The following is a 20811-nucleotide window of genomic DNA, read 5'->3' as shown; positions in this document are numbered from 1 at the left end:
ATCTCGCTCTCTCATTGCTCTGTGTTAAATCATATAAATATGATTTAATGTGTTTTGTGCAATAACTTTCACACAATGTACAAGTTATTGCACATTATGTGCGAGGACAGTCACCACTATGAAATAAATGTTTTTGTTTCTGGAATAATTAAAGCTAATATGAAGCACTTACTCACTGTGCATGTCTGCATTATTAGCAATTTTCTTTGCAATATTCACGCTATTGATAATTGATTGTGCAATAAATGCATTATTAGTAACACTTTAAACATTCATCTTTTGCACATTTACTGTTGAAATGATTGTATGTTTCCTTTCTTGCATGTGAAATCGTAGGCTCTTAGTTATAATTCCAGTAATATGAAGCCATTCATCTTAGAGGTCAACATGAACCTGGAATGGACCCGTGATTCAAGTCATAATGTAAAAATGAATTAGTCATAATTTTAATAAAGTGTTTCCCATTTACAGGCACTGAAAGTAGATGGGATGGGTCACGTTTTGCCTTGATTATGTCAAGTGCAGGACTTAAGGCTTTTAATTAAAATAATTGGACAAATAGTACACGTGGCAGAATCTGAAACCAGAATCACATTTTGTTAAAAGACCATTTTTTCTATAACAGACTTTGAACATCGGTCACGGCACAGATCATTGTTTCCAGGCAAAGCTGCCCCAGTTTCATGTCCATGACACAGAGGACCAGAAACAAGCACCAGCGCCCTGAATGTTTGATCTGCTTTCTGATGATTCACTTTGAACAGCTGGCAGCTGAAGGACTTTTGAATGCACAGCAACACCAACGAAAAATCATTTCTGATGTCAGGAGGTGCGCTTTTTGAACAGAAGAATGTTACATCTTTTAATATTTTTGCTCGAAGGGCTGAAGAAGCATTTTTCTTCAGCATACCACCCTCATCTCTGGACACAAGGGCCCTTACATGTTTACCTGCTGTCCAGATATTTCCATAGGGTGTACTTACTTATTCACAGGACTTTATTGGAAGCTTAAAACATAGAATTAAAATATTTAAACTTTCTGAAAAAAATTTAATGCAGAGCTGGTCGGCTGAATGTGTCCTTTAAAAATTGCTGAGTGAAAAAGCATTTATATTCATAATTTATTGATCTGATTGTTTTATACACATTAGTCTCTAAAGGAGATCAAAAAACAGCAGCTTTCAACAAGGCTCAAGAGGTGTTTTTGTTTCATAAATTAACAGAATGGGTCAAATAATAAGAGAGAAACATGGTGATCCAATGATTTCTGATTGTCAAACATGCCACTGCTGATGTGACAAACTGTCCTGGTCGCATTTCATGAAGAGATCTATGTGATTTGTTTTGATACCCTCAAATGTTCTGACTATTAAAACATGTCTTCATACTTAGCAGGCCATATTTAGAGTTAAACAAATGAATGTGTGTGGTAAATAGCTGCTCGAAAAATACCACAGCCAAGCCGATGAATATTCCTGCCTTATTTTATTTAATTAGTCTGATTCAGTCCTAGTCTGTCATGAACATGATGCTTTTGATCTTCTAATTATTCCTATTCTCTGCTTGTTCAGTCAAATTGGAGCCAAACACCAGTTCTTTGGGGCCCCTGTAGGATCCTCCTCGTCCCCCTGCTGGTGCATCAGTTCTTTAAGTTCTGCTGCTGCTGGCGTCTTTCTCCTCGCTTCTCCTGGACTTCTCTGAAGACACTGCTGGTTATCCAGGTTCTATGAGATCTTCCTGTTCTGTTTGCTGTGTAGCTCGAGGTTCTGCAGCTGTATGCTGACCTGGTCCTCTGGGTTCTGTTGGCTCTGAGGCAGTGTGCCAGGCTGGTTCTGTAAATATTCAGAATTGGTACACTGTTTACAACCTCAAACCAAAAATTACAGACGCAGCTGTCCTCTGATGGCTGCTGTGGTTCAGGTGATTAAGGTGCGGCTGATGTTACATGTTGCATTGCTAACACACAAACTGTTGTTTATTTGGATTCAGTTCCAACCACATCATCCTGCCACCACAGACATGCACCACAGCACCAACTGTTGGTGAAAACAGTCCCCGCCAAGTTCTAACTATTTTGGTGCAAAGCGCTGTGCAGCAATGACTGCATATATTAACACTAGGCAGCAACCTGTGGCTGCAGCGCCAATAATGGCCACTCGAGGCTCTAACAGTGTGCCAATCCCCACAGACTGTATGAACAGAGTCAGTGTGGAAGTGCCTTAAAGCTGCATTTCTGGTTGTTTACAAGACTATGGCTCCCATTGCACTTACTCAATACAGCTCAGTACAACTTATCATGTCACTTGTGGTAGCAATTACACTTAAAAAAACAGGCTAAAGTAGGGGCTATAGTGTCCCTCAGTATCATGCTTAGATTCAGGCACACTCCCCAGGTCTAGTTTAAAAAACTGTGCCCCAACTAGTGGGTCACACCGCCACGATTGACTCCATCTTTTATATACAGTCTATGATTTGTCGCATAGGGCACATACCCGACAACAACACCAGGACCCCCAAAAACAGTATTTATAGTTGCTGCCACTCAATGTGCAATAAATCTACAAACACATTTAAAGAAAGAAAATCAGAAAACTAGACTTTTTGAAGGATCTGTTTGTTGTTTTTAGACATTTGTATAAACCACTGGGCTCAGAGCTGAAGGCCACAGGCAGCAGTCTCGGCAGGGTGCTGCTGTGTACCTGTTTCTGCTGCAGCTGGGAGCTGTACTGGGCCAGTGTGGAGTACAAGAACTGGTACTGCTCTGAGGTCTGGATCATACCGCCCCTGCAAATGAGCAGACCACAGGTTTTAAACATGCAACTGCATGTTAAAAACGGACTGCAAAGGAAAGAGAGAGGAAAACACCCACCTGTCGAGTCGAAGCTGACAAACTGTCTCCAGGACATCAGCTTGCCCGGTTTCTCTGAGCTGCTGACAGCCGATAGTGCTGGCTATAAAACAGCCTGTCCGCCCGATACCTGCGCTGTAGAGCGGAGGACAGGGGAGATGTTAGGAGAACAGCAGTGTAGATTTAGGATGAGTATTGTATTCATCCGACTCATCCATCTGTCTCATCAACACAAAGAACAAAATCTTGATCAATCAAATAATAATCAAAGTTTTTAGAGCTCCACCTTTGGATGCAGTTCTTACTTGAGAACAGGAAGAATTACAAAGATTGTCTTGTGACAGTCCTACGATATTCAGCTAAAAAGCGGCTAATGTGGAGGAGATGATAGGGAAGGTTTCTAGAAAAGTTGGTAAGATCCATGACCTTTGTGCTGACTTTTCTTTGAACTCAGTCACAGCAGATTTATTTACTCTTTGCTCAGAATCTCTGGTTTCTGTGTGCTTCAGGCATGCAGCAGCATATTGGTACTCAAAGACGTGTGTCAGGTCACCGCAGCCCCATCGCTTTAAACTTTTATCTGTCCTCTCTGCTGTGGTTGGCTGCTCAGTCAAGGCAGCCACCCCTGCTCTCAGGCAGGAAGCAGCTTTCGACACATCGGCCGCGGCTCTGGTTTGACACATCGCAGTCTGTTCACCCATAACCATCACGCTGCTCTCAGCGGATGTATTTCAAGAGTGGTTTATTGATGCATGTTTTAACTTCTGTTTATGGTCCTCACTCTCCTTTATGTACACAATGTATTTTATATTTTTACTGTATTATTTTCTTTTTGGATTATTGCAAAGCACCTTCTTGTGCAAAGAGGTCTATATTTCAGTTTAAAAACATGTTCCTGAATGGTCACACAGCTGCCTTGTCGTCAAGCACAAGTAAACGTAAAGTTATTTTTGTAAAATTAGTTTGTAAATCAGTTATGTTTTGTGACTTTATTTGAAGCAAAATTTTTTGCACACAAGCTTTTATTTAGAAAATTCTTTTGCCCTTCCAGGGTGGGACTTGTTGCGTTTATTTCAGTGCAGGAGAAAAATGAAACTGTAGCTGGTTAGCACTTAGTTCTCTTTTACCAACGTTGTTTATAAAAACATGGTGCAATGATCAACTTCTTCATTTTAATGCATAAACAGCATAAACAGCTGTTCTGTTCTCCCTGAGCCTGTTTCCGCTGGAAGTTTCTTCCTGTTAAAGGGAGTTTTTCCTCCCACTGTGCTTGCTTGGAGGGGATCATATGATTATTGGGGTTTGCACTCTATCATTAAATAGTCTTTTCTTTACTATGTAAAGCACCTTGAGGGGACTGTTGTTGTGATTTGGTGCTATATACTAAATACAAATCAAATGAATTGAGTCGTAGCCACTGGAGCTTGACAGCAGATTTTATTTATTTGGCTAACTTGTTGATTTCTCTCAATGCTGTGAGCAAAATGAAGCGAGAGAAGTGACGCTTTAGTTGAGTAAGATATGACACCTGTCTGTGTTTCATCAGGTAACGTGAACTAACCAGAACCAATTTTATCCATTTTGAGAAATCACAATTTTTTTGAAGGAAAACTAAAACTGACCTGCAGTGGATGATGATTGGTCCAGGGCTGGAGGCGGGCGCAGAGACTTCCTGAGAGCTAGAGGGCGGCACGAGGGACTTGCTGTACGTCTCCACCTCTTCCACCAGCCTTAGATATGGAGCTATGCATTGTGGGATATGATGGTCAGGCCAAGATGTGAACCAGTAGTGTCTGACGTGTCGACACTCTGAATGGAGCTGAAAGCACACAAACACACAGTTATCAAACAAAACCAGGTGCACAGACTCAGGTGCTTCTGGTGGTTTTATTTTGGAAACGTGCATTTATAATAAAGCACTATTTTATTTCTTCCTAAAATTTAAAAAGGTTTTAAACCTTAAGTAAACTAAACTTATCAGCAAAATGTGAATGAATTGTTTTTTTATTTGTTACAAAGATTTTTTTGTTAGACTGACAAGGAAACCCACATGGAAAAGAAATAGTAAAAACTTTAAAAGACTTACATAAGATGTGGCCTACTTCATATAGTGAATCATGTAAGGCTTATATGATTCACTCATGAAAGTGGCCACTTTCTCACTACTTTCATATATTGTTTTAGTAAGTATCCAAAACATACAAGTTTCATTATATAATTTTTCACATTTTTCTTATATCTGTTTTCACTCTTGTATGCTTTTCATACAAGTTTCACACAAGACAGATGCAAACTTTATGAGATTTATATATATCTTTTCCATATGGGAATGTTGGATTAGTTCAAACTCACTCAGTTCAAATTTCCCCCAGAGGAATGTGATGCTTTTCACTTTTGTTTGTGGAGACATTTTAGAAAAAGTACTTTTAATGTTGAAGATTTTTAATAATCACCGCTCTGAATTAGTATTTGTACCTTCTGTTGGAAGCCTAACCAGCGCACAGCAATGACAAAAGTAATTTCATTTTCACTGATCACGATTCTGCTTTAGTTCACTCAGCTACTTCCACTCACTGCTATGAATGTACAAACCTAATAACATCTTCTAGAAGCTTTAAGAAGCTGATAAAAGCCTAAGAAATATTTCATAAGTCTGTAATCAGAGTGGTTTCACCAGAAAAAACCCCAAACACCTCTGCAGATGTCTAATCGGTCCATCTTTGTTTAACCACAAAGCATTTAAGCAGTGCAGCTTTGTAGAGCAGGACTGCAATAACGTCAGTCATCCATTTAGACAGTGATCTTCAGAAATGACAAACATTTAACACATGGCTTCATCTGGCTCATGGAGGTGAAATCTGCGAACTCTACTGTACCTGAATCTCCATATCTGTGACCGTGAATCCGTCTTTCTCTCGGCTGTCTTTCACTCTGATAAGGAATCTGCCGATTTGTCTCGTCTCTCCTTCCTCTTCATTTTCCTTCTCCCTCTGCCCGTCCTTCTCCTCCGTGTCTTCGTCCTCCTCCTTTACCCTCTTCGTCCTGTCTCTCGGCTGTGGCCAGTACACCTCACATTTCTTCAAACAGACAAACAGCCAAGTGTTCAGATCCATAATCAGATGGATGTAGCATGAAAGCACAGCTCAATGCACAGTAGAATACAAGAATAAAGTCACATTAAATGGAGTAGAAAATATACAACATAAATATATATAATAAATATAATAAATAATAATAAAAAGCAGCTTTCTTTAATGGACTCTGTACTACACACTCAACACTGTCAACACTGAATTCTGCAATCATCTGTCACAACAGCAAAACTCCAACATCATGTTTACTGATGAAAGCTGGCCTGCCAATCACCCACGCAGAATTTCTTAATACAGAGGAAGCTGCGTGAGTAAACATGCATGACTAGAACTGTGGTTGTTATTTTGTGCGATATCTGTGTTGTTGTGCAACAGCGAATTCAGCTGCGACTTCTAATTTAACGTTGTGACTTTAATCAATCTGAACCTTGGTGAAAAGGCGCTGCTGTGCTCCATCTTGAATACAACGGCTCCCAGTGTACTGACAGTCCACAACAATTTTGGCTGCTCATCACTCAGGCTACCTGACAGATGTGGTATCCTGTGAGGTCATCCTGTTCCCCCGAAATAAAGTTCAGGTTGAAGTTTTGACACAATGGAGGAGATCCAGTGAAATGAGGACAACCAGGGAGTGTCTCAAGAGCGACAGCAGTGCAGAGGAGGGTGTGTCGCTGCATGATGTCACTACTTCAGTTTGTTTTTCCACAAATTTGCGGTGCAGCACAGCTATTACACAAAAGGATGAAATGAACACAGGGAAACAACACTTGTGTCTCCTCACCTCGTTGTTCTCCTTCAGCCTCGTAACCATGACGATGATACTGCTCCTCTCCTGCCACACCATGTCCCAGAAGTCTCCCACGGTGTGCACCATGGGCCCCTGGGTAGCGATGTAGGCCCTGGGAGCCCCTTTGTAGCCCTGCCACATAAAGAGCATCAAATCTCACAACAATCAGTCAGTAAACTTTCTCACAGTATAATGCTTTACTCTGAGGTCAATACCAGTCAAAAATGTAGGTATAGGAAGGAAACATTTAATGATATTTTGGAGGAAACTGAGACTTTAGTTGTCAAATAAAATAAAGAGAAAGTCCACAGAGTTCTGTCCTTGTGGTAGAGACATCTAGGGGACACCTTTTCAGCATCGTAGCTGCAGCAGTTGTGTCTTTGAGACAAAGCACAGTTCACCCAGCCCAGACGTCACAGTTTAAAGCATGTTTTACATCCTAATTTCTATTTTAGTGTTCTCTGTTTCCATCTCAGCTCTGATTAGGTGACTGACAAGCACATTTGCTGACTTGTGGACCGGGCGTTTCCAGAACAGGCTTGCACAAATCAACTATGAGGTATTTTCCAGCAGAGCTGGATGCACTCTGACCGTTTTCTTCGTGTTGTTTCATTTCTCAGGTTGGTATAAATGGATGCAAATGCAGATTAAGAAATGTCACTTGTTGTTTTTGTCACACACATTCATCATATCCCCTAGACTTCTAAAACCACCCTGGCCTCACAGGGCAGGAAGTGAATGATTCAGATTCAATAACAACTGTCAAGGGTCCAACCAGCACGCCACCAAATATAACAGGAGTTTAACTGAACGGGCAGATGAATGAAGGCTACTTTTTACTTGTTGTTGCACATCAGCAGAGGCAGCAGGTGCTTCATGAAAACTGTCAAAAATTAACAACACAGGCGCACACTCCACAAACACACACAAATTGAGCTGAGGCTGCACAGTGTGAGGGATGCGTGGGCCGTAAGGGAAGACAGGGGGAGGGGGAGTCGGGGACATGTCACTTCCTCCCTCACTTCCTGTGGTTTTCCTGGTTGCAAACTCCCACGCTGACAAACCGACGGCTCATATCTGAGTTTCTGTTTGTTTAGCTGTCCAACACACACACACACACACACACACACACGCACACACACACACACACACACACACACACACACACACACACGCACGCACAAAACACACACGGACACACACAAACGAGAAGACACCCACGCAGAGTGACAACGCTGTCACACACTCTATCAGCTTGTTTCCTTTTTAATAAAACCCTGAAGGAAACATATTTTCTTTTCTGTCACTTGACTCATTTAATCCAGGACTAAGTAATAAAATGAAACGGCTCAAATGAAAGAAAAGACATTGTTACTGAACCTGAGATCTCAACGACAGTAGCTATTTTCAAACAACTTTATCTGCAGTATATTTTTTCAAGTATAGATAATAAATATACACTCATAGAAGATGCAGCAGCCCTGAAGATGACAGCCCAGACTCTGACAGTGCAAGCCTTTAAAAGCTCCTAATCATCCCAGCACAATTTTAGAGTTAGGAGAAATGTCCAGGATTCAGTTTCTCTCTGCTGCGGTACGGCAAGGATCAATGTGATAAGGACCTCTGACACGTCTTTTTAAACCACCATGAGCCTGATTTAAAAAGCCTCTTAACCGTCACTTTCTGTCTTTTTTTCTGTTTTTAGGAACAACACTGGAAATAAGCCATGGAAATTTCATAGGAAGCAGCCATCGGAAGATGTGAAGGATGGACATAGTCAGCAACAATATGTTTATGTTTATGTTCTTTATGCCAAATTCTGACCATCCAAATGTTGCAGCAGAAAACATGTCGGCGGTCTCATTAGACCAGGCAACCTTCTGTTTTCCAGAATACTTAATGTGGTCTTCTGCTGCTGTAGCCCACCTGCTTCAGGTTTCCACATGTTGGGCATTAACAGATGCTCTTCTGCGTACCTTTGCTGAAACGTGGTTATTTGAGTTACTGTTGCCTTCCTATCAGCTCAAACCAGTCCGGTCATTCACCTTTCACCCTGAGAACTTCCACTCACTGGATGTTTTCTCTTTTTATGACTTTTTTTTACTCTGTGTGTGAAAATCCCAGTATTTCTCAGCAGTTCCTGAAATAGCTGCCATATTCAAATTCGCTTAAATGACCTTTCTTCCCTATTCTGATGCTCAGAATGAACTTCACCAGATCATCTTGACCACATGTCCAGATCCTTTGAGCTTCTTTCCTGTGATCCTGTGGCTTAGATGTTTGCTGATGAGTGTATACTATCAATTTTTATTTAAATAAAAAATATATTAGTTCCAGAAAATATATCACACTTTTCATTAAACCATTAAAATTAGCAACTAAAACCACAAAAGCACAACATGCTCATTTGTGCTGAGACAAAAAAGGAGATTACAGAGACCTGATGTGGTCGCTGGGAAAGGCCCACCTGACATAGAGTGTGAGACGACAGAAATCTGTGGGGTTAGTTGACTTGGTAAGAAATAATGTTAGACTCTTACCCTGATGTAGTTGGCATTGATGTAGCGATCAGGCCCAGGTTCATCGTCCGGGTTCCTCAGGATCACTCGGCTCTCAGGGTCTAAAGACAAACATACAAATAACGCACGGTGATAAATGGGAATAAACACATCAAGAGCTTTTCTACTGAGGTGAGACGGACAGTAACTGACTGGGGAGGATGGTTTTGTATCGGTCTTTCATCATGTGTCCCGGAACATCGAGGTCAGCAGCGTTCACAAAGTTCGGAGGGATCTTCTGTTGGGGAGACGGGAATATTAATGAATGTTAAAACTGTCCTGAAAGTTGGAGAGTTTAACAGTCTCAGAAAGGCTGGAGGAAGGAGAGGAGGAAGGTAAAAAATTTCATAGACATTTGTTTTCAACTGTTTTGGGCAAAAGACTCCAATAAAGACTTCACAATATGAGCAATTTGAGGGGTTTTCCATTGTCCATGACAGTACAAAGTGCAACACAAAGTGATTGTGCTTCACTGTGTCAAAACCTGAACTTTTCAGAAGTTTCAGAATGCAACCCCATCATCCTGAGCTGATGAGCCATCTGCAGTGTTTATCTTTTACAGTGAAGACTAATATTCAGCAGTGACAATCATCAACATGAAAGTTGGGCCAGTTTAGACTTTGACACAGTGCTGCTTAAGTAAGACATGAAGCAAATCACAAATCTACTGAAGGTAGACCTAAAAACACGTTCAATCCAGAATCAGCAGTTACTGCTGGCACGTGTTACATGCACAGCAGGAACAGTTCAAAGTCCTGCAGATATTTAGTTTGTTTCACCTCATATTTCCCTTTTGTCTCTGCTTAATTTTAATGTGTTGAATGTTTGCAATGTTTTGAGTGTACCTGGTACTCTACATTCAGCGTATTTGTGTCAATGGCAGCTTCCTGCAGCAGCGTGTGTGTGAGTGGTCGTGAGGAGGTGTGAAGCAGCTGAAGCCACACCTCCTTTGGGGTGGAGACAGAACAGACAGTCTCCACCCCCAAAGTGTTCACATCCAAAAGGAGAGACAAATTAGAGCCCCGCCTGCAAAATAAGAAAACATTCAAGAGAAAAAGATGATTTATAGCAATTTTAAACTAACTAAAGAAAACATATATTCAGAGTTTTAACAAACGCATTTCAGTCACAAAAGTGTAAATTTTAAAAAATGACATTTTTAGAGGACTGAGGGTTTTAGAAAGCAAGATTATGCATAGTTAATGCTCACCTCTCCTGGAGCCGGACTGAAGCTTTGCGAGGAGGTGTGGTCAAGGGTGGGGGTGTCACTGGTTCCTCAGCAGGAGGGGAGGCGGAGTGCACTGCTGACATGCTCATGGTGAGTATAGGTGTATTTCAGTGGTTGGGTCCTCCTTATCTGCGCCTCACCACAGCATGCTGCAGTACAGAGAGAGAAGGAGCTTTAATATCACCACATCATTTAGTTTTTCAGTAACCAGGAAGCAGGATAGGCTGGCAGAGTGATCGTGCGAATCAGAGCTGCTGATGACCAATCAGCAGCCACTATGCTCAAGCGTCACTGCACCCACCAAAGTCTGCTGAACTCTGGGAAAAGAAGTACACACTGTTTCTGAAGTTAATTTTTAGTCTAAACTGTAGATAAATGATTTTGAAGGTTTTTTCTTGTTTTTTCTGTAAATGTGTAAAAGTGCTTCACAAAAAATTAAGACGTCACAAAGGTGATGTTCAAGTGTAAAATCAGCCAGTGAGATCTACACAAAAATGTAAAACAGGCTTAAGTAAGTAAGAAAGATTGAGAAAGATTGCTGACTGGGAATTACGTTTAAAGCAACGCCAAAATGTTTTAACCTCTGTTTTCGACCGTGGCGTGAAAAAAACAGCGTGTTTTGATATGAGACACAGAATATAAACCACGAAGAAGACAGAGGCTCTCTTTACCAGCCTCAGTGAAATAAACATTGCTGGAATTTCAGCTGTTTTTTGGTAAATGGCCTGTATTTATATAGCGCTTTACTAGTCCCAAAGGACCCCAAAGCGCTTTACACATCCAGTCATCCACCCATTCACACACACATTCACACACTGGTGATGGCAGCTACATTGCAGCCACAGCCACCCTTGGGGCGCACTGACAGAGGCGAGGCTGCCGGACACTGGCGCCACCGGGCCCTCTGACCACCACCAGTAGGCAACGGGTGAGGTGTCTTGCCCAAGGACACAACGACCGAGACTGTCCAAGCCGGGGCTCGAACCTGCAACCTTCCGATTACAAGGCGAACTCCCAACTCTTGAGCCACGATCGCCCCACTTTTATGCAAACTGTGAACCCATTTTTACATAAATTTGCTTATAAATGACTTTCTGTGAGTTCACATCCACTCTTAGTGCATTATTACTATTAGACTGATGCATCCCGATAACTAATTGAATTTCTGAATAGATGATCATGCATCTGGTGCTGCTTCTGTTGTATGCCTGTTAGTGTTCTGCTCCTGTGCATTTTGGATCAGCAGTAGTTATTCTTGGCTCTAGTCTGGCGAAGATTCAGGTCCATTTTGCCTCTAGCCCAACCTGGTTGAGTGACAACATCAGTCTAGGCACGTCAGGAAGAAATACGAAGACATTAGCAGCTTTTATCATGTAATTATGGTCACAGTAACTCAGAATGCATCATAAGAGAAAAATACTGAATATGACTGAATATGACTCATGGGCCTGTAGTACAACAGATATTTCCCACTGCTTTTTATAACAGCTAACAATACAAGCACTGTGTGAAAAATCAAGCAATAATATCTGAGAACCTGTATTGTCATTGTTATTACAGCAGAATGCAGGCAGCATAAGATGAATGACCGTTACAGCCCCATGCTGAAACATGTGGCTCTGCAACTGCATGACTTAACTGTATACAATTAGAGAAGCTACAGTGCAAAAAAACTGAATAAAGCGGCAATTTGGCATTTCTAAGCCTTTTTGTTGTGGCCAGTTTTCCAAAAACAGAAAGTGTGTTTGCACTCACCATTCTGTTCCTCTGTTGCTTCTCAGCTTCACTTTAACTTAAATTTCTGTTCTGTTTTGTCATTCAGGAGTTTCCAAACAAAATAAGAAGATCACACTCCACGTGTCGCTGCTGACAGCCCTCGTGATCGCAACAGTTCGTTGTTGTCATCTGACATGCTGAACAAATTATTAATGCGATGATGAGGCAGCGCTCTCGTCAGACGGAGCACAGATCTGCCATCAGTACCCGACAGACGAGACCCGATGAGCGCTGGTAGCAAACTCAGCCTGAACCCTGATGAAGTGAAAACAAGTGTGTGTAAATAAGTGTGTCTGTGTTTGTGTGTGTGTGTTGTCAGTGTTCAGTGTGTTTCCACATCAGTTCGGACCTGAAACGTTTCAGCGTGTCTCCATCGGAAGAGAGTTTCCTCATAGCAGGAAGTCAGCACGCCCACACTTACTCAACACACTCATACAAACACACGCCTCAGTCAATAGACTCAAACATAAAGGCCAGACTTACATATATTACTATTTTGATTTTTTAGACTGAATTGAACTTCACAAAATGTGTTTCTTTAGAAAGCTGCAGAGAGTTTGTGCTTGATGCTGTTGTTATGCAACTCGATCATGAGTCAAAACTCTACCACGAGCTTAGCAAAGTTTGGATGATTCACAGAGATGCAATAGACACATTAATGGGAAACACAGCAGGCTGGAATAAACCAGAATTACAAATCAACACGTACATTATCTGTGCATTCACAAAACTGGTTTAAGTTCTCAGAAGTGCTGTTTAACAGAGAATCAAGATAGGAGTTAGATGGAAATGGACAATCGAGTTTCACCAGATTTTCATGGATGTCAAACATTCTCGTCTTGCTGTAATGAATTTTTGTTTTCTTTTTGTGCACGGCTCATTTGGGCTTTTACCTAGAAAACAGTAAATGTTATAAGAACCCCAGAGTGCAAACTGACAATAAGAAAATGCATATTAACGCTCTCTGGCTGCAGAGGCACCTTATCTTATGGTTTAAGTAATTCTGGATAATCAGTAATAAATAACAGATATAAAAAATGGGTTTAATGTTAGGGAGGTCCTGAGTATTTGTTCCTCTGTGCTTTAATCTGGACCTCGGGACAGTTGGGGGCATTTGTTCAGCAGACCTCAGGGATCTTGACATAATGTGTAAACTTAAAAGATCACAGAGGCAAGACGGTGCAAACCCATGCAAACTCTGGCAGTTGGTGGAGGAACTCCAATATGGCGGACATGAAGTCTCGCTTGCATCTGAAAATTAATAACTGTCCCGCAGCATTTTGGACCAGCTGCAGTCGGCTAAGCAGTGACTGACTGACACCTGAATAAAGACTCTTAATAAAGTCGAGGTGAAATGAATGCACAGGTAATGCTCTCAAAGTCTCTGAAACAGCAGAAAGATTTCATTTTTGTGAGTAGCTGGAGATGAAAGAAGCTAGCTTTGATGACAGCATTCACGTGTTTGTTCCTCGCAAAGTGCTCTTTATAAATGTTTAAAGAACCGAGGTCACAGAGGTCAGGAAACGTCTGAAACATGTAAGTGTGACGAATATGCAAAAAATCAGGAACAGCGAGGCGACTTCACAGCTCTGCATATTTTCAGGTTCCTGACAAAATGAACTTATTATGCTGAATCATGCAAACATCGGGATTCTTCTGTCACCTAACTAGAAACCTTCAACGTGGCAGCTGGAGGTGATTTTACTACTTCCATATTTCTGGGTACATTTTGAATGCAGCATAACATGCGAGTTGATTTATATTTCAAAATCTGCAGTTTTAAAATAAATGGTATTGAGTGCAAAGCACTTTGTTTATATTTGAAGTACATTGGAGTAAAAGTGCAACGCGCCATAACATAAAGATGCTAAAGTACTACATTACATTCCTCTGCTGGTCCTATCCATTCTGTCATCCAATCATGTCGAGGATTGTAAGTTAATTGTATGTTAGTCCTACAATCCACACACACGCACACACACACACACACACACACACACACACACACACACACACACACACACACACACACACACACACACACGAACACCACACCCCCCCTCCTGGACACACCCCTGGCCATAGCAAACGCTAAATCTTCAGGAGGTTGCATGTTGTGCACAACATTTTCCTGGAAACACCGCATCCTCTCGAGCTTCTAATTACACTCATGTAACAAATTTAAAACAATTTGTTGCTGTGGGTTATATTTATAGTTAAAAGTACTCATCTTTTTAGGTCCCATGAGATGAAACATGGGACAGTTATCGAAGAGTTATCGACGGTTTTCAGAGATAAGAAGAGAAGAATGTCTGAAATTGATCAAGCTTACCAGATGTTTCTTAGCCATGATGTCCTGTGTAATTCAGGTCTGCAAGATGTAAATCCGTCTCTGATACTGAAGCTCCTGCTCACTTTACTCGCACAACTAATAAACTAATCAGCAGCTCAGCAAATCGCTAACTAGCACTGGAATAAATGGGCGCTCCCCATTTGTTCTCTCTCTTTCCCACCTTCCTCAAATGAAACTAATTACTTACTGACACACCTGGGGGCAAGAAGAAACAAGCGAACGGAGAGGGAAAGTGATAGTAAACGAGGGAGAAAAAACAGAACATTAGGTGAAAGAGAGAGAAGAAGCAGCAGGAATAGACTTGTCCTGTTTTTCTGGCTGTTATTACCTTGGTTCAAGGTGTGCAGGTAGAGAAGGAGAGGCAGAGAGACCTGAGGGAAGAGAGAGAAAGAGAGAGAGAACGAGTGAGAGGGAAAATTAGTCAGAAAGAAAAAGAAGAAAAAAGAGATGGAGAGATAATGAAAGAGAGGAAGAGTGAAATGCTCCGGGCGTTGATTATTAACACACCAGCAACAGCTGCTCATGAATCATTCATGTCAAATCACACAGCACATCGCTAACAGCAGCAGTACAGGAACATGCACTAATGTAACACGCATTCATATAAAACAGCAAAATAACAAACAGGAATATTAGCCTGCACCCCCTGACACTGATGGCTATTTACCACAGAGGAAACTTAAAAGTCAACCCTTTTTATGAGAAAACACTGACTCAACCTCACACCTCCACACTGTTTTTCACTCGTCGCTCGACAATGGAAAATTCTGTCCTTTGGACCTTTGAACCCCAAATGTGTGACTTTGTTTAAAGGACTTTCTGCTCCTTTAGAACATTTTTATTTTGTTTTATCGTGAAACTCCACTCGAGCCACCTGTTTTATCTCCCGTCTCCCTAAAAGCTCACTTTTGACTGGGCTCTTTCTGGAAGCCTACTGAAGAGCAGCACACTGTACTTATGAGCTGCTCTCATTCGTTTTAATCTCAACATGACTTTAAATTGGAGAAATAAAGAATGTAATACTAGGCATTTTACTCCACCTGTTGAAGTGGAGAGCATGTGGGACTGGATCAGTGCAGAGGGGAATCAGCAGCGACTGTTTGCTTTGTTACAAAAGCAATTTATGTATCTATGCTGCACCACACTTACTGTAGTCAGCACAAAAATGTTGGTTTTCTTTCCGAAATATATATCTCTAGTAATATTCAAGATATTCTTCCTACATCCAAGTAGAAGGGTTGGATCAGGCTTTCTAGAAAATATTGTGAAACTAACAGAGCAAAACAAACCTAGCATTAATCTTGCAGACGCGTCTAAAACCTGCATTCAGGCAGGTTAAATAGTTACTGGAGCCTAAAGACAAGTGGAAGCTAAATTTACTTGAACTTTTACACGCTTGCTAACAAAGACTGAGAAGTTTGCCCGTATTACTTTACATATTCTATATTAGGATTAAAAACAGTAACAGAAACGAAAATCTTACTCAAATCATTTATGGAGCCATAAACTCCACATTTGAGTCACCTGGAAACATGTAAAACTCATCTGGAGACTTTTCAGTAGGTTGCAGATCAAAGAGTTCATTTTAGCTTCCAGCAACTTTTCTCCTTTTGGTTAAAAAACAAATGGCCTGCTTTTATTTTTGTCAGAAATGATGGATGCATTCTTCCATTTAACTAATAGGGGCTGATGCTCATCCTAATTTTGAGAAAAATTGCACAAAACCCCCCAAAATAACACGACGATGGAGCTGCATCTAGGACTTTAATATTGTGCAGCAATAAGAGGGAAGAGACTTGAATTTCACTTTCACTAAGTGGAATTTAAGTGAAGTTAAAGGGGTGAATGCTCGGGGAGTCTGGACTTCATTACCAAATCCTCACAGCCAGTCACCACTGCACTAATGAAAATATGCAAGACTGTCGTCTCAATTTCAATCATGTTTTGGTAAGAGAAGTTAAACACTATGTATTTTCATACTGTCTTATACCATCCATCCATCTTTCTATGTTATATTATATTCATATTATACTTACTCAGGAGAACAGGTACAATAACAGAACAGTCTACACAGGCCCTGAGGATTAATAACTGGGCTTTAAGTTGCTCTTAGATGTCTCAAAACTTCATGTTACCAGGAAGCAAAAGGTAAATATTTGCAGCATTTCTTCTGGGTGTTAATGTGCAGATTTTCAAGGCAGTCTATAACCAAATACTGTAACAAAAATATACATTTTGCTGCTTCTTCCTTTGAGTTATATAAAAAGGTTTGAATGACATGTTTTGTATTTTAGCAGCAGAGCGATGCAGAGATTAGCTCCATCTGTTGCCTCACAGCGATAACGTTCTGGCTTAAATCTATCTTTGTGGTTGCTGTAGGTGGAGATGTGAGATAAATAAAGCTGATTGGTCAGCAAGTCGTTAAAAGTGATAAACTGATGAACATCCATTTGAAATTTCTCTAGTTTTGCATGTTTTTTTAAAGTCAAGTTACATTAACGTACAAATTTCCACCAGCAGTTTCCAGCTGTGCTCTTTTCACAACGACAAATGCTCCGTGTGAAAAGTCTCACAGCAGAAGTTTCTTTACCTCCGATGGTACAAGATATTTTTTGTTTTTTGAAAGCGTGCTATACAACAAACTGAGTCATATGTTACTGGAGAAAATACTGGGCTGAAGTCTGCAGTTCAATAGCAACAAGTAATGTGCAATAAACACAAAGATGAGTGACAATATTAAACAAAACTGTTAATGAGTTTTACTAATGATTCTGTTTCTGGAGCGCTTCCAGAGCAAATGAATGCAACTCATCCAAAAGACTTCCAGGGTTTGAGGTTTGGTTTGAGTTGATATTTAGTAACTGAGAGCCAGCGCAAGAATAAAGGCTGCACAGGGAAAAAAGGACAAACACTTTTCTGTGTTTGTAATGTGTGTCTTAATTATCGTGGTTAGTACTGGTAACCATTAGCAACAGTTTCTTAACCATTACTGATGTGGTTGCTACTTTTTGCCATGCTGGCTCTCAGGTGAGGAGAGATAAAATTAAAGAGAGGGTCGGATTTTCCCTTCGCTACCTGTCTGTATTTATTACAGGTGACATAATAAGCCGAGTGGCCAAGAATCACATCACACGGGCAAATACTGAACCCACGGTGCACGTACCCCCCCAAACTGAAACACCCCCCAATATTAAAACACTTTACTGTGAAAACACTGAAAGATTATTTACAACTATTTAGAACCCAGATTGATCCATAAAGGATTTTGAAAGGTTTCTCGTACATTGATAACATCACTTAATACAGTAATGTTATTGTATGCAGTATATATAAAGTTAAAAACAGTCTGTGGGGAATAAACAGCAATGGTGCAGTTATAGTTAGTATAGGTAGTTGACTGTACTTTACTGCAGTAGCTTTTGTAAAGACATTTTGTGATCAACTTCACATTTTACCAATGAAAAACAATATTTGCAACGAGATCACAGTTATGACTTTTAAGATGTTATCTGAAACAGTTAACATCAGCAGAAATATGTATTCACTCGGTCGTGGCCGGGTTCAGTATTTCTGTAAAACAGCTTGTTTTTAAAAATGTTGAAATTACTTTAAAGTGGGAGGAGAAGACGCTCCACATCTAAAGCATATTTGTGAAAGTTTTGTTGGTCACAGTTTTCACAAACAGCTGTTCCAGAAATTGAGGCTCAAATTTGTTCGGGTAAAATTAACTTACATAAATAATAACAATAATTCATGCACTACCTTGTTTTTTTACAGTATATTTTGTCTTTTAAACATTTAATTTTATTATCCTGATTTTTCCACAATGCGTGTAAGACATATTTATAAGAATAAACATTTTATTTAAGAATCTTATTTATATCATTTTTTAATCAACACCTAAAAGTAATATTTAGTCTGAACATATTATTTTCAGTAGATGTATGTATAAAATATTATATTAGTACTTTACATGCACTAAAACAGATTTACCTTCGTTTTTAGCATCCAGCAGTAAAGATTGCATAAACTTTGTATGATAAAAGTTTGTCATTCATATTGTATTCCTGTTATAAGTATGTCCATCACAAGTATCTCACACTGCATCCACACTCAGGTTGCCAAGTCCCCCCTCCTCCTCCTCACCTCTCAGAGATTCCCCGTATCCTTCGATCCTTCCTTCCCGCCTTTCTGGTCTTCCTCCTCCTCTCTTCTTTCTTCTTCTCTGTTCTCTTCTTCCGTCTCTCTCATCTGTTGCTGTTGCTTTCTGTTGTTCTCTCTTTACTTCTACCTTCGTCGCCACTTCCTTTTCTGCATCCACCCACTCACTCATTACCACACACACACACACACACATTTTTGCGTACATATACGCTTTCTATTCCCCTCGTCCAAGGTTATGGGTCCCCCTTAGACTGCACGCCACAGGCTTTAACTCTGAGTATTTATTTGGTGTGTGTGTTTGAGGCTATCAGCAGTGTTTCACAGTGGGGCTGTACAAACTGATTTTCCACATCTTTTTTCTCTCCAGCTGTCAGATGAGCAGCACCAGGATTAAAACCTATTGGGACACAGCCGGGAAGGCTAACCCCGCTAACTTTATTAGCACTCACCACAGAAATAAAATGAACAGAAACAGACTCCACTGTTCACGACTCTCATATCAGGAGACGGTTATGTGGCGGTGTGGCTGTAGGTTATTTTTCAGAGCTGAGGTGCCATTTATGTGCAGCTAAAAAGCTAATTTGAAAAGCTGATGGCCGTGTTTGCTGTTAGCTGCTGCGGTCTGCTGTTTACTGTCAATTAAAAAAAGACAAAAACAAAACGACTTCACAATCAAACGATTTTTTGTGGTCATCGTGTGAAGCAAATACAAAATGGAAAGTGAAACAAAGTCACAACAGGAAGGCCTGTACAACATGAAATTATAATAGTGATAATCAGACTTGATGAAATGTGTTGCTGTAGTTTCTCAAACAAATGTTGCATTTAAACTAAATATCTAATCATATTTTAGCTGGTTGTGGCACTTTGCCCGCTAGCATTAATATGCTAGCTATGCAACAACTACGATATCATTCACTGGTTTTGGTTCTGCATTTTTAAGCCTTGGTGTTGGTGTTTAGTCTGGAATCTTCTTTGGGAACCAGAAGTAACCATATTTGGACAAGAGGGCGCAGTGCTGTTATCAGCTAGCAACTCGATTAGGAAGCTGTACGGGTGCCCAGGCCTTCTTCTTCAGCTCCCTTTAGACGTCTCCAAAATGGATAATCTGCCCCCATCTCACCCTGTACACATCATGCCCTCTCTCATATATCGGTAACCTTTTTTGTCGTCCTCTTTAGCAGCTAAGGTTTCGACACACTTTTCCCAGTATATCCATTATGTTTCTTCTGATGTGGCTAAATCATTCCCAGTCTTGCCTCTTGCACTCCAAACGTTCCAACCTGAGCTGTCCATCTCAGTCACTCCCAAACTTGATCACTTCACAAACCTCCATGTCTGATGAATAGTGCTCTGTACCACACAGAGAGGTCCAGTTCAGCGACTCAGGTTAGTAGAGGGAAAACCTAGCAGGATTCTGCCCATGTCAGCTGACACACATCTGACTTCAAGCCTGAATAACATCCACATCATGAGTATCACATCATCAGTTGTAAAGCTGGAGATTTTACCATGGGAGTCTGTGGCACTGACTTGCTTTTGTAGCCTCAAGTGTCTATAAAAGGAACTTTGTCCCATCTGTCTTTTCTTATTTTCCTTTTTTAGCAGCTTCCTACTTTAAAATAATATGTGTCACTTTCCATGGCTCCACCTTTTTAGACTGAATCTTTGCTGTATTATAGAAAGTAGCATTAAAAAGTAGTAACCATGATGCCACCCAGTGGTTTTGGACTACTTTATGAATTTTTGACATTAGAGTTCTGACTGCTGCTATGCTTCTTGGAGCCATTAGCAACCTTATATGCATGTGATGCTAATTTATCAGCTAATGTTAGTTAGCTTTATGAGCTAGCTGAATTCATATATTCATGTCAGTTTTATTTTTATAGGGCCAAATCATAACAGCCGCTTCCAGGTGCTTTAAACTGTATGGGTGCTAGGTACGTACACACATATTTATTAGTTAATGCATTAAAATACTAGAATTTTGCTCATCAATTTTGCT

General features: G+C 40.6%; 1 protein-coding gene across 3 annotated transcripts; it reads right to left on the bottom strand.

The window, feature by feature from the left end:
• Positions 1–1107: 1107 nt before the first annotated feature.
• Positions 1108–18907, bottom strand: LOC120728064 (tyrosine-protein phosphatase non-receptor type 7-like). Of its 3 annotated transcripts, none has more exons than XM_040022744.1 (11): positions 18789–18907; positions 10496–10662; positions 10131–10311; positions 9439–9523; positions 9268–9347; positions 6722–6859; positions 5725–5925; positions 4471–4667; positions 2870–2983; positions 2700–2784; positions 1108–1832 (listed from the first exon to the last, which is right to left on the bottom strand). In XM_040022744.1, exons 2-11 carry the CDS (start codon positions 10600–10602, stop codon positions 1725–1727), a joined length of 1296 nt encoding a protein of 431 aa, XP_039878678.1. In that variant the 5' UTR covers positions 10603–10662; positions 18789–18907; the 3' UTR covers positions 1108–1724. The 3 variants fall into 3 exon arrangements, with proteins under 3 accessions (XP_039878678.1, XP_039878677.1, XP_039878679.1); XM_040022743.1 differs by lacking the exon at positions 18789–18907 and adding an exon at positions 14622–17933; XM_040022745.1 differs by lacking the exon at positions 18789–18907 and adding an exon at positions 12269–14244.
• Between the last annotated feature and the right edge of the window lie 1904 nt (positions 18908–20811).

This window comes from Simochromis diagramma, unplaced genomic scaffold (assembly GCF_900408965.1).
Source record: "Simochromis diagramma unplaced genomic scaffold, fSimDia1.1 OVJJ01000308.1, whole genome shotgun sequence".
In the NCBI taxonomy this organism is placed as follows: domain Eukaryota; kingdom Metazoa; phylum Chordata; class Actinopteri; order Cichliformes; family Cichlidae; genus Simochromis; species Simochromis diagramma.
The sequence above is the reverse complement of the archived record's forward strand: the minus strand, read 5'-3'. Positions and strand labels throughout refer to the sequence as shown.